This window comes from Salmo trutta, chromosome 18, assembly GCF_901001165.1.
Source record: "Salmo trutta chromosome 18, fSalTru1.1, whole genome shotgun sequence".
Taxonomy (NCBI): domain Eukaryota; kingdom Metazoa; phylum Chordata; class Actinopteri; order Salmoniformes; family Salmonidae; genus Salmo; species Salmo trutta.
In genome coordinates, this window is record NC_042974.1 from 10,451,652 (window position 1) to 10,469,441 (window position 17,790).

The 17,790-nt window shown below is 44.8% G+C and overlaps 2 protein-coding genes across 5 annotated transcripts in view; both read right to left on the reverse strand.

Annotated features, from left to right (window-relative positions):
* Positions 1-17,790, reverse strand: part of LOC115152826 (protein kinase C epsilon type) — a 218,694-nt gene that overhangs the window by 39,574 nt on the left and 161,330 nt on the right. The gene's annotated exons all lie outside the window — the stretch shown is intronic.
* Positions 6,017-7,723, reverse strand: LOC115152827 (uncharacterized). The gene is made up of 4 exons (XM_029697680.1): positions 7,151-7,723; positions 6,740-7,022; positions 6,389-6,646; positions 6,017-6,235 (listed from the first exon to the last, which is right to left on the reverse strand). Exons 1-4 carry the CDS (start codon positions 7,240-7,242, stop codon positions 6,221-6,223), a joined length of 648 nt encoding a protein of 215 aa, XP_029553540.1. The 5' UTR covers positions 7,243-7,723; the 3' UTR covers positions 6,017-6,220.

Here is a 17,790-nt window from a genome sequence, read left to right on the forward strand (position 1 = left end):
CACAGACCTACAGTCATCCATACACATTGACTTCTGTACACAGACCTACAGTCATCCATACACATTGACTTCTGTACACAGACCTACAGTCATCCATACACATTGACTTCTGTACACAGACCTACAGTCATCCATACACATTGACTTCTGTACACAGACCTACAGTCATCCATACACATTGACTTCTGTACACAGACCTACAGTCATCCATACACATTGACTTCTTACACAGACCTACAGTCATCCATACACATTGACTTCTGTACACAGACCTACAGTCATCCATACACATTGACTTCTGTACACAGACCTACAGTCATCCATACACATTGACTTCTGTACACAGACCTACAGTCATCCATACACATTGACTTCTGTACACAGACCTACAGTCATCCATACACATTGACTTCTATACACAGACCTACAGTCATCCATACACATTGACTTCTGTACACAGACCTACAGTCATCCATACACATTGACTTCTGTACACAGACCTACAGTCATCCATACACATTGACTTCTGTACACAGACCTACAGTCATCCATACACATTGACTTCTATACACAGACCTACAGTCATCCATACACATTGACTTCTATACACAGACCTACAGTCATCCATACACATTGACTTCTGTACACAGACCTACAGTCATCCATACACATTGACTTCTGTACACAGACCTACAGTCATCCATACACATTGACTTCTGTACACAGACCTACAGTCATCCATACACATTGACTTCTGTACACAGACCTACAGTCATCCATACACATTGACTTCTGTACACAGACCTACAGTCATCCATACACATTGACTTCTGTACACAGACCTACAGTCATCCATACACATTGACTTCTGTACACAGACCTACAGTCATCCATACACATTGACTTCTATACACAGACCTACAGTCATCCATACACATTGACTTCTGTACACAGACCTACAGTCATCCATACACATCCACATGAGGACAGGAACGCACGTACACAAACAGGACAATCACTCAACCTGTCACCCACTCCTACTCATTCTCATTCACAAAGATGACACACAAACACAGAGTACAGTGCTCCCATTCCCCTCCTTCTCCCTCCACAGGCACTTTCCCATTACATTCAAAAAATGTTTTTAAATCACACTAAATGAATCAAGACAAACTATTAACTATTAAAGTACAGAACGACCACTGCTCTTATCAAAGGTTTTCAGAGGAACAATATAATAAATAATTGGACCATATTCTGAAGAGAACGCTGGAGAACTCCATCAGACTGTAGTTCTTCTCTGACTTTTGTCGAAGGACACAGATACTCACACACTCACACACACACACACACACACACACACACACACACACACACACACACACACACACACACACACACACACACACACACACACACACACACACACTCAAAATGTCCTAATTAATAAAAAAACATCTAATCAACAATGACAACAAATATATGGTCAAATATATACAAGTGTGTGGAAAAAATATAAAGGATATTTCATGCTGAAACCCTCATATTAAAGTCCAATGGTGTTCACAAAGTTTTATATGTTGAGTTTTGTATGTTGATATATTTACCTTTTTTTAACTAGACAAGACAGTTAAGAACAAATTCTTATTTACAATGGCGGACTATCCTGGTTAAACCATAACCTGGACGACGCTGGGCCAATTGTCCGCCACCCTATTGGACTCCCAATCACGGCCGGTTGTGAAATAGCCTGGAATCAAACCAGGGTCTGTAGTGATGCCTCTAGCACTGAGATGCAGTTCCTTAGACCCCTGTGCCACTTGGGAGCCCCAAAGTTGATGGTTTATATTTAGGATAACATTTTCAGCTTTGCCATACATTTATTTAGTTAAAAATCATCTCATTGAATTATTTAATATTCCAGTTTTTTACAATCCCTTTGGCACTAATTTCAGAACCTTGTGGTCATTTTTCAAAACTCTAGACACAAAACCCAAAACGGTCATCACTTGTAACACAGGCTGTCCAATGTTCAAAACATTGCATTGTGTATTCATATCTTTAAAGAAACCTTGCACTTGTAGAATCATTGGTTCAAATAACTAATTTATCATGAAATACCATAGGAACATTCATTTAGATCACCCACACACAAGATACCGATAGTTTCACTGTGTAGTTGTTCGTTCAATCATTAAATATTGTAGTACAAAATATGTGACACATGTTTCATTATGGTACTACATGTAAATACATCACTGTAAAAAGACTTATAGAGAGAATACTACAGACACAGTGGAATCATTGAACAAAATCTGAAATGTATTGATGAAATACAATAAAATCACTCATAGGTTTCTTTGAATCAAATCAAAAATAATTAGCTACAAGAAAAGAAAAAAACTACAGTAAAACATCAACTGCAGTGTTCCTCACCTGGCTTACTGTAAAAAGCAAAACAAAGGCTTGATTACTGTACTTCTATATTCCCATCAACCCTGTCTTGTGGATTTGGCCACAGGTTCTCATCCACATCACAATGGATGTTTTCATTAGCCAAACATCTTGGAAAGAATCTTCGGGCACGGCGAATCCAGGCCTGACACTGGTCTGTCGTGATGTCATTGCATGCGTCATCCATGGCCTGGAGAAGGGTGGTTTGTTCGTGAGGGCACCTATCATATAACTTCCACCTCCATGTGGAGAAAAAATCCTCAATCGGGTTAAGGAAAGGAGAGTATGGGGGTAAGTACAGGGTGGTAAATTGTGGATGGGCCTGAAACCATGCTTGCACCATTTGAGCATGGTGGAACCTGACATTATCCCACACAATGACATAGGTCATGCCATCAGCTCTACAGACCTGATTTAGCCCATCAAGGAAGGTTACATTCGAACAGCGAATCATGTGGCTGCCTGCAACTCAATATATAGAGTATATAGAGTAGAAGCTTAAGTTGTTGTTCGACCAAACATTAGAACAGGCAAGATGTGTAATCTAAGCAACTTTGACCGTGGTATGATTGTTGATGCCACACATGGTGTTCCAGCATCTCAGAAACAGCTGCCTTCCTGGGATTTTTATGCACTACAGTCTCTAGAGATTACAGAGAATGTTGCGATAATCAAAACACATTCAGTGAGCAGCAGTTCTGTGTTCAAAAACACCTTGTTAATGAGAGAGGTCGGAGGAGAACGTCCAGACTTATTCAAGCTAACAGAAAGGCCACAAATGCTCAAATAACAGCTGTTTAAAACAGTGGTGTGCAGAAGGGCATCTCTTAACGTACAACACCGTGAATAATTCAGGCTGTTGTGGAGGCAAAAGGGCGTCCTACCCAGTACTAGATAGGTGTACCTAATAAAGTGGCCAATGAGTGTACAGTAATGTCAAATCTGAAAACATGGTCTAGAAAAGTGGTACATGGAACCATAGAAACAGTGTCTGATAAAGAATGATGATGAAATATTACATCCATAGATAATGTAGTCCAATTGGTTCATGTTCCACGGTAACTGGTGTCAATGGATCTCGTTATCTTGAAACTTTCATGATCTAAACATTGAATATTGTTTGTCAGTTTCCATAAAACTATGCATTAAGAGTAATGCAACAGTCACTTATCATTTTGAGCAGTTGTATCAATTGATAGTTAGAACATTGTAATGAAATGAATAGACAGTCATCTCAGATGTAATGTATGAATTGCATTTTGAAATGGTAATACTTTGATTTTAAGTTGTGTCATTTTGAACAGGTGATTTTAGTTCAATGAACAAATGATCTTAGCTTTATGTGTATTGTATCCAAGCAATTGGAAAAAGTGTTAGAGTTTTGAAAAATTTGCATTTTGATCATTGGTTGTGAGTTTTGTGTCTAGAGTTTTGAAAAATGACATCAAGGTTCTGAAATGAGTGCCAAAGTGACTGTAAAAAACAGTATTATGCATGTGTTAAGGCCACACAGAGGGCCAGAGATCATTACAGACGTCTGAAGTACATAAAAAGGCCACTAGATAGATGTCTTGTGATTACAAAGATGACAAAGATGACAAAAAAATCCTTGAAACACACAAATTTTGGTCATTTACTGGTAAATTTAGAACGTTTCCAGTAATGTACTCTCCATTTCCAACCCAAATAATGACCTTAAGGAACATACAGTGTACTGTATTATATTACGAGCCTATTAGTTATAAGAAATAAAAGGCCCCTCTCTTTGTGTGAAACCCATTGGAAAACAAACGTTTGTGGACAAGGATGAGCTCAAAGTAAAGCACATACACATAGAACAGCCGTACAAAGGCCATGTATAGCAACAAAGTTCCATGTGAGCGAACCAATCAGAAAGTCATTACAGAGAATCCTGTCTAAATCCAGTTTGGGCCAAAGACCCTCTAGTCTACAAACTCACACTGGAACACGGGTAGCTCCCACCACAAACACACACTGCTAACTACACAGACAGATAGCAGTGTGTGTGTGTATGTTACACGTTTTACTATACTTGTGAGTCCCAAAAGTCCTCACAGGAATAGTAAACCGAAAAACATTTCTGAGAAGTGAGGACAATTTGCTGGTCCTCACTTGTAAAAAGGCTATTTTAGGCTTAGGGGTTAGGTTTACACTCAGAAAAAAATGGTTTCAAAAGGGTTCTTTGGCCGTCCCCGTAGGAGAACCTTTTTGGTTCCAGGTAGAACCCTTTTTGGTTTCATGTAGAACCCTTTCGAGTTCCATGTACAACCCTCTGTGGAAAGGGTTCTACATGGAACTCAAAAGAGTTAAACCTGGAACCAAAAGGGTTCTTCAAAGGGTTCTTCTATGGGGAAAGCTGAATAACCCTTTTTGGCTCTAGATATCACCTTTTTTTCTAAGAGTGTAGACTTAGGGTTATAAATAGGGTCAGATTTAGGGTTAGGGGTTAGGGTTAGGAGTTAGGATTAGGTTTAGGGGTTAAGGTAAAGGATTAGATTTAGGTTTAGGGAAAACAGGATTTTGAATGGGAATGTATTGTTGCTCCCCAAAAAGTTTGTGTGTGTGTGTGTGTGTGTGTGTGTGTGTGTGTGTGTGTGTGTGTGTGTGTGTGTGTGTGTGTGTGTGTGTGTGTGTGTGTGTAAAACAAAAGACCAACAATCTTGTGGTACAGAGATTCACTAAAGGAAGTTGAAGGAAGCGAGAGAGATGGAGATAGAGAGATGGAGATAGAGAGATGATGTACTGCTTGGACAGACAGATGTCCTCCTCTGTTGTGGCTCAACCCTCCATGGCTGTTCTCCCTAAACACACACACACATGTTCCCACGTTCCCCATTGCTGGGGTCAGCCAGGAAGGGCAGAGTCAGGCGGAGAAGTCTAACGGGTAAGAGGAGCCACAGAGCCTTAAAACGGGACACTTGGATGTGAGCATAACCACAGTGTAACAACGATGTCCCTATGAACACATTCTGAACCAACAGTAACACTATCATTACAGTTTTTTACAATCCCTTTGGCACTAATTTCAGATCCTTGTGGTCATTTTTCAAAACTCTAGACACAAAACTCAAAACGGTCATCACTTGTAACACAGGCTGTCCAATGTTCAAAACATTGCATTGTGCATTCATATCTTTAAAGAAACCTTGCACTTGCAGAATCATTGGTTCAAATAACTAATTTATCATGAAATACCATAGGAACATTCATTTAGATCACCCACACACAAGATACCGATAGTTTCACTGTGTAGTTGTTCGTACAATCATTAAATATTGTAGTACAAAATATGTGGAACATGTTTCATTATGCTACTACACGGAAATACATCACTGTAAAAGGACTAGTAGAGAGAATACTACAGACACAGTGGAATCATTGAACAAAATATGAAATTTATTGATGAGATACAATAAAATCACAACATAGGTTTCTTTGAATCAAAGCAAAAATAATTAGCTACAAAAAAAGAAAAAACAGTTAGTCAACTGCAGTGTTCCTCACCTGGCTTACTGTAAAAAGCAAAACAAAGGATTGATTACTGTACTTCTATATTTCCATCAACCCTGTCTTGTGGATTTGGCCACAGGTTCTCATCCACATCACAAGTGATGTTTCATTAGCCAAGCATCTTTGGAAGAATCTTCAGGCATGGTGAATCCAGGCCTGACACTGGTCTGCCGTGATGTCATTGCATGCATCATCCATGGCCTGGAGAAGGGTGGTTTGTTCGCGAGGGCGCCTATCATATACCTTCCACCTCCATGTGGAGAAAAAGGAAAGGAGAGTATGGGGGTAAGTACAGGGTGGTAAATTGTGGATGGGCCTGAAACCATGCTTGCACCATTTGAGCATGGTGGAACATGACATTATCCCACATAATGACATAGGTCACGCCATCAGCTCTACAGACCTGATTTAGCTCATCAAGGAAGGTTACAAGGAGAGCTGCATTATATGATCCAATACGAGGTCTGCGTCTCACCACACCATCTTCCGATATAGCCACACACATGGTGATGTTGACCCCACGTTGTCCAGGTACTTGGATGGTTGCCCGCTGGCCAATGAAATTCTGACCTCTCCTACTTGTCTTGGCCAGGTTGAAGCCTGCCTCATCCAAAAATAAGAATTTGTGATGGTTTTCGTCAGCATCCAGCTCCATCATCCTCTAAAAATACATTTTGGAAAGAGAATTACTGATTACAATGATGTAGAATTTTGGGGGAATTTTTCACAACAGGCATCTTGAAACTGAACATACCTGAACATACTCAGTCCTCAGTTGCTTCACTCTGTCTGCATTTCTTTCAAAAGGTACACGGTATAGCTGTTTTAGAGACACCTGGTGCCTTTTCAGCATGCGTGCAATAGCCGGCAAACTTATGGCTTCCACATTGTTGAACATGTCGTCATTGTCCAAGATGTGCTGCCGAATTTCTGTAGGGTGAATATCATTTCTGGCCCGAACCAAATTGACCACAGCCCACTCTTGTTGGTCAGTCAGAATTTTGCCTCTGCCTCCCCTATTTGACCAAATCTCAATTCTGCAGGGAGAATTACAGTAAGAACACATTTAGTCACATCACATACTTTGTGGTACACATTGGCATGCAGTATACAGTCATTTGACAACTGAGAGTAGCCTAATGTTTAGTGCATCCTGAAGACTTACCGGTTCTCATTGCGGAAAGTTCTGATGATTGAGGCCATGGTTGATCTTCTGAGGTTTGGTTGAATCATTGTAGCTGCCTCAGTCATCGTCATGCCATGATTTACGACATGGTCAACAACTATTGCTCAGATTTCATTGGACACTCTTTGCTGTTGCTGCCACTGTCTTGGTCCGTGGCCTTGTCCTCTACCACGTTCCCCCACACCTCTCAAACGAGGCCCACGACCACCTCTCAGAAGGGGTGCTTGTCCCCTACCATTCCTTTGACCACCACGTCTTCCTCATCTTCCTCCTCCCACTGCTTGACCTCTATTGTGACCTGGATCACCTGCCGGCTCCATGTTATCGCTATGTTGTTGTAGGTGGATACCACTCATTTCACTATATACTCATACCATAATGTGATATCAAACATCAGTCACGAGTTGGCAGTATTGGAAAAGCAATTACAAGGGCCTGCATACATATACTTTATTAGGTACACCTGCATGTTAACGCAAATATCCTGCTTCTTCGAACAGTGATTCAAGTGGCTGCCTGCAACTCAATATATAGAGTATGTAGAGTAGAGAGCTTTAGTTGTTGTTCGACCAAACATTAGAACGGCAAGATGTGTAATCTAAGCAACTTTGACAGTGGTATGATTGTTGATGCCACACATGGTGTTCCAGCATCTCAGAAACAGCTGCCCTCCTGGGATTTTTATGCACTACAGTCTCCAGAGTTTACAGAGAATGGTGCGATAAACAAAACACATTCAGTGAGCGGCATTTCTGTGGGCAAAAACACCTTGTTAATGAGAGAGGTCGGAGGAGAACGTCCAGACTTATTCAAGCTAACATAAAGGCCACAAATACTCAAATAACAGCCATTTAAAACAGTGGTGTGCAGAAGGGCATCTCTTAACGTACAACACCGTGAATAATTCAGGCTGTTGTGGAGGCAAAAGGGGGTCCTACCCAGTACTAGATAGGTGTACCTAATAAAGTGTACAGTAATGTCAAATCTGAAAACATGGCCTGGAAAAGTGGTACATGGGACCATAGAAACAGTTTCAGATAAAGAATGATGATGAAATATTACATCCATAGATAATGTAGTCCAATTTGTTCTACGGTAATTGGTGTCAATGGATCTCGTTATCTTGAAACTTTCATGATCTAAACATGGAATATTGTTTGTCAGTTTCCATAAAACTGTGCATTAAGAGTAATGCAACAGTTACTTATCATTTTGATCAGTTGTATCAATTGATAGTTAGATCATTGTAATGAAATTAATAGACAGTCATCTCAGATGTAATGTGTGAATTGCATTTTGAAATGGTAATACTTTGATGTTAAGTTGTGTCATTTTGAACAGGTGATTTTAGTTCAATGAACAAATGATCTTATCTTTATGTGTATTGTATCCAAGCAATTGGAAAAAGTGTTAGAGTTTTGAAAATTGTGCATTTTGATCATCGGTTGTGAGTTTTGTGTCGAGAGTTGTCGACCGGTTGACCGTAGAGTGACCATACAAATAACTAAAGATAGAACATACATTCAGTTCAGTTAATGGAAGACTCTCCAGTCATGGAACAGTCTCAATCACAAAAAATGAAGACAAAGGACCTCTCTTTCTCTCCCTGTCTCTCTCCCTCCATCTTACTCTTCCTGCAGCTTATCTTTCATCATTACAGGAAAGTACATGTGTCTATGTCTGTGTGTGTGTGTGTATTTGTGTGTGTATTTGTGTGTGTGTGTGTGTGTGTATTTGTGTGTGTGTGTGTGTGTGTGTGTGTGTGTGTCTGTCTGTAGCTCGTCCAGCATGCGGGTGTGTTTTGGTGATGGCGAGGCTCCTATTTGACTGTCTGCACAGCTGTCAGGAAGAGGAGGACTACAATCAACTGCCACAATTAATGGAGTAAAAACCGATAATCAACCTGCGGGGGGACTGTCAAGTCACCTCCAACCCAGAGTCAGGCTCCAGGGCCCAGCTAAGGGCCAAGAGAAGGCCCATTCACTCACTGATGCCATTAGGAGAAAATGAGGGGAATGGAGAGAGAACAAAGGTGAGGGGAGTTCCAAGAACTAGGTGGCAAGTCTGCTGTGTCTTTTCATAGGCTTCAATAATGAACAGTTGTCTGAATTGGATCTCCCAAAGGAGGTAGTAATGTGGGATTGTGTCTGTATTCTAGCAGATCTTATGAGCCTGTTAGTCTCTTCCTTCTAGCTCTCGCTCTCTCTCTCAATTCAATTCAATTCAATTCAATTCAAGGGGCTTTATTGGCATGGCAAACATATGTTAACATTGCCAAAGCAAGTGAGGTAGATAATATACAAAAGTGAAATAAAGAATAAAAATGAACAGTAAACATTACACTCACAGAAGTTTCAAAAGAATAAAGACATTACAAATGTCATATTATGTATATATACAGTGTTGTAACGATGTATAAATGGTTGAAGTACAAAATGGAACATAAATAAGCATAAATATGGGTTGTATTTACAATGGTGAACAATGATGGTCTCTATCTCTCTCTCTCTCTCTCTCTCACTCTCTCTCTCTTACACTACCTCTTTCTCTCCCTATCTCTCTCCCTCCATCTTACTCTCCCTCTTTCTCTCCCTCACTCTCTTTCTCTCCCTGTCTCTCTCCCTCCATCTTACTCTCCCTCTTTTTCTCCCTCCCTCGCTCTCTTTCTCTCCCTCTCTTTTTCTCTCTCCCTCCCTCGCTCTCTTTCTCTCCCTCTTTCTCTCCCTCACTCTCTTTCTCTCCCACTCTCTCTTTCTCTCTCACACTGTCTTACTCAAGGCTGACTTGGCGTGTATGATAATCCCTTCCCTATAGCTCGCTCTCTCTCTCCCTTCCTCTATCCCTCACTCCCTCCCCTGCCCGCCCGCCCGCCCGCCCGCCCTCCCTCTCTCTCTCTATCTCTCTTTCTCTCTTGCTCATGCACTCTCTCTTTTCCTGTCCCTTTCTCTCTGTGCTGCAGCATAAGCAGCTATACGGGGCCTAAGCTCTGCATAAAACTCTTGTATAACGTTATTTACATTTGAGTGGTAATTAGGCGTATAAGGGCTGTGATCCTTACGGTGATAAAGACTGGAGGATGGGATTCAGACGTCTTAAAATCCGTCAATCACCCTTACGCTGTCTCTCAATCAACACCTGCGACATCATCATTTTACCTTTCTTTGTGTTTGAGGTAATAGTGGGTTGGGGGTGATAGTACACGTGTCTGTATGTGTGTGGTAGTTGGGGGTGATAGTACACGTGCCTGTATGTGTGTGGTAGTTGGGGGTGATAGTACACGTGTCTGTATGTGTGTGGTAGTCGGGGGTGATAGTACACGTGTCTGTATGTGTGTGGTAGTTGGGGGTGATAGTACATGTGCCTGTATGTGTGTGGTAGTTGGGGGTGATTGTACACGTGCCTGTATGTGTGTGGTTGTTGGGGGTGATTGTACACGTGCCTGTATGTGTGTGGTAGTCGGGGGTGAAAGTACACGTGCCTGTATGTGTGTAGTAGCCGGGGGTGATAGTACACGTGCCTGTATGTGTGTGGTAGTTGGGGGTGATAGTACACGTGCCTGTATGTGTGTGGTAGTTGGGGGTGATAGTACAGGGGCCTGTATGTGTGTGGTAGTCGGGGGTGATAGTACACGTGCCTGCATGTGTGTGGTAGTTGGGGGTGATAGTACACGTGTCTGTATGTGTGTGGTAGTCGGGGGTGATAGTACACGTGCCTGTATGTGTGTGGTAGTTGGGGGTGATAGTACACGTGCCTGTATGTGTGTGGTAGTTGGGGGTGATAGTACACATGCCTGTATGTGTGTGGTAGTCGGGGGTGATAGTACACGTGCCTGTATGTGTGTGGTAGTCGGGGGTGATAGTACACGTGCCTGTATGTGTGTGGTAGTCGGGGGTGATTGTACACGTGCCTGTATGTGTGTGGTAGTCGGGGGTGATAGTACACGTGCCTGTATGTGTGTGGTAGTTGGGGGTGATAGTACACGTGCCTGTATGTGTGTGGTAGTTGGGGGTGATAGTACACGTGCCTGTATGTGTGTGGTAGTTGGGGGTGATAGTACACGTGCCTGTATGTGTGTGGTAGTTGGGGGTGATAGTACACGTGCCTGTATGTGTGTGGTAGTCGGGGGGTGATAGTACACGTGCCTGTATGTGTGTGGTAGTCGGGGGTGATAGTACACGTGCCTGTATGTGTGTGGTAGTCGGGGGTGATAGTACACGTGCCTGTATGTATGTGGTAGTTGGGGGTGATAGTACACGTGCCTGTATGTGTGTGGTAGTTGGGGGTGATAGTACACGTGCCTGTATGTGTGTGGTAGTTGGGGGTGATAGTACACGTGCCTGTATGTATGTGGTAGTTGGGGGTGATAGTACACGTGCCTGTATGTGTGTGGTAGTCGGGGGTGATAGTACACGTGCCTGTATGTGTGTGGTAGTTGGGGGTGATAGTACACGTGCCTGTATGTGTGTGGTAGTTGGGGGTGATAGTACACGTGCCTGTATGTGTGTGGTAGTCGGGGGTGATAGTACACGTGCCTGTATGTGTGTGGTAGTTGGGGGTGATTGTACACGTGCCTGTATGTGTGTGGTAGTCGGGGGTGATAGTTCCGGGTTCCTGTATGTGTGTGTTAGTTTGGGGTGATTGTACACGTGCCTGTATGTGTGTGGTAGTTGGGGGTGATAGTACACGTGCCTGTATGTGTGTGGTAGTTGGGGGTGATAGTACACGTGCCTGTATGTGTGTGGTAGTTGGGGGTGATAGTACAGGGGCCTGTATGTGTGTGGTAGTCGGGGGTGATAGTACACGTGCCTGCATGTGTGTGGTAGTTGGGGGTGATAGTACACGTGTCTGTATGTGTGTGGTAGTCGGGGGTGATAGTACACGTGCCTGTATGTGTGTGGTAGTTGGGGGTGATAGTACACGTGCCTGTATGTGTGTGGTAGTTGGGGGTGATAGTACACATGTCTGTATGTGTGTGGTAGTCGGGGGTGATAGTACACGTGCCTGTATGTGTGTGGTAGTCGGGGGTGATAGTACACGTGCCTGTATGTGTGTGGTAGTCGGGGGTGATTGTACACGTGCCTGTATGTGTGTGGTAGTCGGGGGTGATAGTACACGTGCCTGTATGTGTGTGGTAGTTGGGGGTGATAGTACACGTGCCTGTATGTGTGTGGTAGTTGGGGGTGATAGTACACGTGCCTGTATGTGTGTGGTAGTTGGGGGTGATAGTACACGTGCCTGTATGTGTGTGGTAGTTGGGGGTGATAGTACACGTGCCTGTATGTGTGTGGTAGTCGGGGGTGATAGTACACGTGCCTGTATGTGTGTGGTAGTCGGGGGTGATAGTACACGTGCCTGTATGTGTGTGGTAGTCGGGGGTGATAGTACACGTGCCTGTATGTATGTGGTAGTCGGGGGTGATAGTACACGTGCCTGTATGTGTGTGGTAGTTGGGGGTGATAGTACACGTGCCTGTATGTGTGTGGTAGTCGGGGGTGATAGTACACGTGCCTGTATGTATGTGGTAGTTGGGGGTGATAGTACACGTGCCTGTATGTGTGTGGTAGTCGGGGGTGATAGTACACGTGCCTGTATGTGTGTGGTAGTCGGGGGTGATAGTACACGTGCCTGTATGTATGTGGTAGTTGGGGGTGATAGTACACGTGCCTGTATGTGTGTGGTAGTTGGGGGTGATAGTACACGTGCCTGTATGTGTGTGGTAGTTGGGGGTGATAGTACACGTGCCTGTATGTATGTGGTAGTTGGGGGTGATAGTACACGTGCCTGTATGTGTGTGGTAGTCGGGGGTGATAGTACACGTGCCTGTATGTGTGTGGTAGTTGGGGGTGATAGTACACGTGCCTGTATGTGTGTGGTAGTTGGGGGTGATAGTACACGTGCCTGTATGTGTGTGGTAGTCGGGGGTGATAGTACACGTGCCTGTATGTGTGTGGTAGTTGGGGGTGATTGTACACGTGCCTGTATGTGTGTGGTAGTCGGGGGTGATAGTTCCGGGTTCCTGTATGTGTGTGTTAGTTTGGGGTGATTGTACACGTGCCTGTATGTGTGTGGTAGTTGGGGGTGATAGTACACGTGCCTGTATGTGTGTGGTAGTTGGGGGTGATAGTACACGTGCCTGTATGTGTGTGGTAGTTGGGGGTGATAGTACAGGGGCCTGTATGTGTGTGGTAGTCGGGGGTGATAGTACACGTGCCTGCATGTGTGTGGTAGTTGGGGGTGATAGTACACGTGTCTGTATGTGTGTGGTAGTCGGGGGTGATAGTACACGTGCCTGTATGTGTGTGGTAGTTGGGGGTGATAGTACACGTGCCTGTATGTGTGTGGTAGTTGGGGGTGATAGTACACATGTCTGTATGTGTGTGGTAGTCGGGGGTGATAGTACACGTGCCTGTATGTGTGTGGTAGTCGGGGGTGATAGTACACGTGCCTGTATGTGTGTGGTAGTCGGGGGTGATTGTACACGTGCCTGTATGTGTGTGGTAGTCGGGGGTGATAGTACACGTGCCTGTATGTGTGTGGTAGTTGGGGGTGATAGTACACGTGCCTGTATGTGTGTGGTAGTTGGGGGTGATAGTACACGTGCCTGTATGTGTGTGGTAGTTGGGGGTGATAGTACACGTGCCTGTATGTGTGTGGTAGTTGGGGGTGATAGTACACGTGCCTGTATGTGTGTGGTAGTCGGGGGTGATAGTACACGTGCCTGTATGTGTGTGGTAGTCGGGGGTGATAGTACACGTGCCTGTATGTGTGTGGTAGTCGGGGGTGATAGTACACGTGCCTGTATGTATGTGGTAGTTGGGGGTGATAGTACACGTGCCTGTATGTGTGTGGTAGTTGGGGGTGATAGTACACGTGCCTGTATGTGTGTGGTAGTTGGGGGTGATAGTACACGTGCCTGTATGTGTGTGGTAGTCGGGGGTGATAGTACACGTGCCTGTATGTATGTGGTAGTTGGGGGTGATAGTACACGTGCCTGTATGTGTGTGGTAGTCGGGGGTGATAGTACACGTGCCTGTATGTGTGTGGTAGTTGGGGGTGATAGTACACGTGCCTGTATGTGTGTGGTAGTTGGGGGTGATAGTACACGTGCCTGTATGTGTGTGGTAGTCGGGGGTGATAGTACACGTGCCTGTATGTGTGTGGTAGTTGGGGGTGATAGTACACGTGCCTGTATGTGTGTGGTAGTTGGGGGTGATAGTACAGGGGCCTGTATGTGTGTGGTAGTCGGGGGTGATAGTACACGTGCCTGTATGTATGTGGTAGTTGGGGGTGATAGTACACGTGCCTGTATGTGTGTGGTAGTCGGGGGTGATAGTACACGTGTCTGTATGTGTGTGGTAGTTGGGGGTGATTGTACACGTGCCTGTATGTGTGTGGTAGTTGGGGGTGATTGTACACGTGCCTGTATGTGTGTGGTAGTTGGGGGTGATTGTACACGTGCCTGTATGTGTGTGGTAGTTGGGGGTGATAGTACACGTGCCTGTATGTGTGTGGTAGTCGGGGGTGATAGTACACGTGCCTGTATGTGTGTGGTAGTTGGGGGTGATAGTACACGTGCCTGTATGTGTGTGGTAGTCAGGGGTGATAGTACAGGGGCCTGTATGTGTGTGGTAGTTGGGGGTGATTGTACACGTGCCTGTATGTGTGTGGTAGTCGGGGGTGATAGTTCCGGGTTCCTGTATGTGTGTGTTAGTTTGGGGTGATTGTACACGTGCCTGTATGTGTGTGGTAGTTGGGGGTGATAGTACACGTGCCTGTATGTGTGTGGTAGTTGGGGGTGATAGTACACGTGCCTGTATGTGTGTGGTAGTCGGGGGTGATAGTACACGTGCCTGTATGTGTGTGGTAGTTGGGGGTGATTGTACACGTGCCTGTATGTGTGTGGTAGTTGGGGGTGATAGTACAGGGGCCTGTATGTGTGTGGTAGTTGGGGGTGATAGTACACGTGCCTGTATGTGTGTGGTAGTTGGGGGTGATAGTACACGTGCCTTTATGTATGTGGTAGTTGGGGGTGATAGTACAGGGGCCTGTATGTGTGTGGTAGTTGGGGGTGATAGTACAGGGGCCTGTATGTGTGTGGTAGTTGGGGGTGATAGTACAGGGGCCTGTATGTGTGTGGTAGTTGGGGGTGATAGTACACGTGCCTGTATGTGTGTGGTAGTTGGGGGTGATAGTACACGTGCCTGTATGTGTGTGGTAGTTGGGGGTGATAGTACAGGGGCCTGTATGTGTGTGGTAGTTGGGGGTGATAGTACAGGGGCCTGTATGTGTGTGGTAGTTGGGGGTGATAGTACACGTGCCTGTATGTATGTGGTAGTTGGGGGTGATTGTACACGTGCCTGTATGTGTGTGGTAGTTGGGGGTGATAGTACAGGGGCCTGTATGTGTGTGGTAGTTGGGGGTGATAGTACACGTGCCTGTATGTGTGTGGTAGTTGGGGGTGATAGTACACGTGCCTGTATGTGTGTGGTAGTCGGGGGTGATAGTACACGTGCCTGTATGTGTGTGGTAGTTGGGGGTGATAGTACACGTGTCTGTATGTGTGTGGTAGTCGGGGGTGATAGTACACGTGCCTGTATGTGTGTGGTAGTTGGGGGTGATAGTACAGGGGCCTGTATGTGTGTGGTAGTTGGGGGTGATAGTACACGTGCCTGTATGTGTGTGGTAGTTGGGGGTGATAGTACACGTGCCTTTATGTATGTGGTAGTTGGGGGTGATAGTACAGGGGCCTGTATGTGTGTGGTAGTTGGGGGTGATAGTACAGGGGCCTGTATGTGTGTGGTAGTTGGGGGTGATAGTACAGGGGCCTGTATGTGTGTGGTAGTTGGGGGTGATAGTACACGTGCCTGTATGTGTGTGGTAGTTGGGGGTGATAGTACACGTGCCTGTATGTGTGTGGTAGTTGGGGGTGATAGTACAGGGGCCTGTATGTGTGTGGTAGTTGGGGGTGATAGTACAGGGGCCTGTATGTGTGTGGTAGTTGGGGGTGATAGTACACGTGCCTGTATGTATGTGGTAGTTGGGGGTGATTGTACACGTGCCTGTATGTGTGTGGTAGTTGGGGGTGATAGTACAGGGGCCTGTATGTGTGTGGTAGTTGGGGGTGATAGTACACGTGCCTGTATGTGTGTGGTAGTTGGGGGTGATAGTACACGTGCCTGTATGTGTGTGGTAGTCGGGGGTGATAGTACACGTGCCTGTATGTGTGTGGTAGTTGGGGGTGATAGTACACGTGTCTGTATGTGTGTGGTAGTCGGGGGTGATAGTACACGTGCCTGTATGTGTGTGGTAGTTGGGGGTGATAGTACAGGGGCCTGTATGTGTGTGGTAGTCGGGGGTGATAGTACACGTACCTGTATGTGTGTGGTAGTTGGGGGGCACACGGCTGTGTTTTGGCTAGGGTCCAGTGATACTGGTGAAGGTACAGCAGACCAATAGTACACAAACATGCGCGCACACACACACACAACACACGCACACACACACACACACACTCATACACACCATGCAGGAAACAAGCCAAGACACAAATATCCCATCAGAGGCCTGCTGGTTAATTATCCATTGAGGGAACTTGCAATGGAGCGAAGGAATGAAGGAACAAGAGAGAGAAAAGGAGAGGGAGAGAGAGAGAGAGAGAGAGAGAGAGAGAGAGAGAGAGAGAGAGAGAGAAGAGGCAGAGAGAGACACACAGAGAGAGAGACAGAGAGAGAGAGATACAGGGAGAAAGACTGAGACAGAAAGAGAAGAAGGAAGAGACAGAGTATAGAGAGTGACAAATAATGAATTCATGTTTGTACATTCATTCCAACATACTCTGATGTCTCCTGTCTATCAACTGTATTCTCTGCGAGGCCTTCCCTCTCGCTGGCCTTGCCACATGTCATGATGTAAACCTCTAGTGTATGGGGCCTTCTGTTTCAACAACCCTATCAGCTCTGCTCACCAAACTCTCTCCAAGGGTCCCATCCCAAATGGCACCCTATTCCCTACATAGTGCACCTATTCCCTACATATTGTACCTATTATCTACATAGTGTAAAAATTCCCTACATAGTGTATCTATTCCCTACATAGTGTACATATTTCCTACATAGTGTACCTATTCCCTACATAGTGTACATATTTCCTACATAGTGTACCTATTCCCTACATAGTGTACATATTTCCTACATAGTGTACCTATTCCCTACATAGTGTACATATTTCCTACATAGTGTACCTATTCCCTACATAGTGTATCTATTCCCTACATAGTGTATCTATTCCCTATATAGTGTATCTATTCCCTATATAGTGTACCTATTCCCTACATAGTGTACCTATTCCCTACATAGTGTACCTATTCCCTACATAGTGTATCTATTCCCTACATAGTGTATCTATTCCCTATATAGTGTATCTATTCCCTATATAGTGTACCTATTCCCTACATAGTGTACCTATTCCCTACATAGTGTATCTATTCCCTACATAGTGTATCTATTCCCTATATAGTGTATCTATTCCCTATATAGTGTACCTATTCCCTACATAGTGTATCTATTCCCTACATAGTGCATCTATTCCCTACATAGTGTATCTATTCCCTATATAGTGTA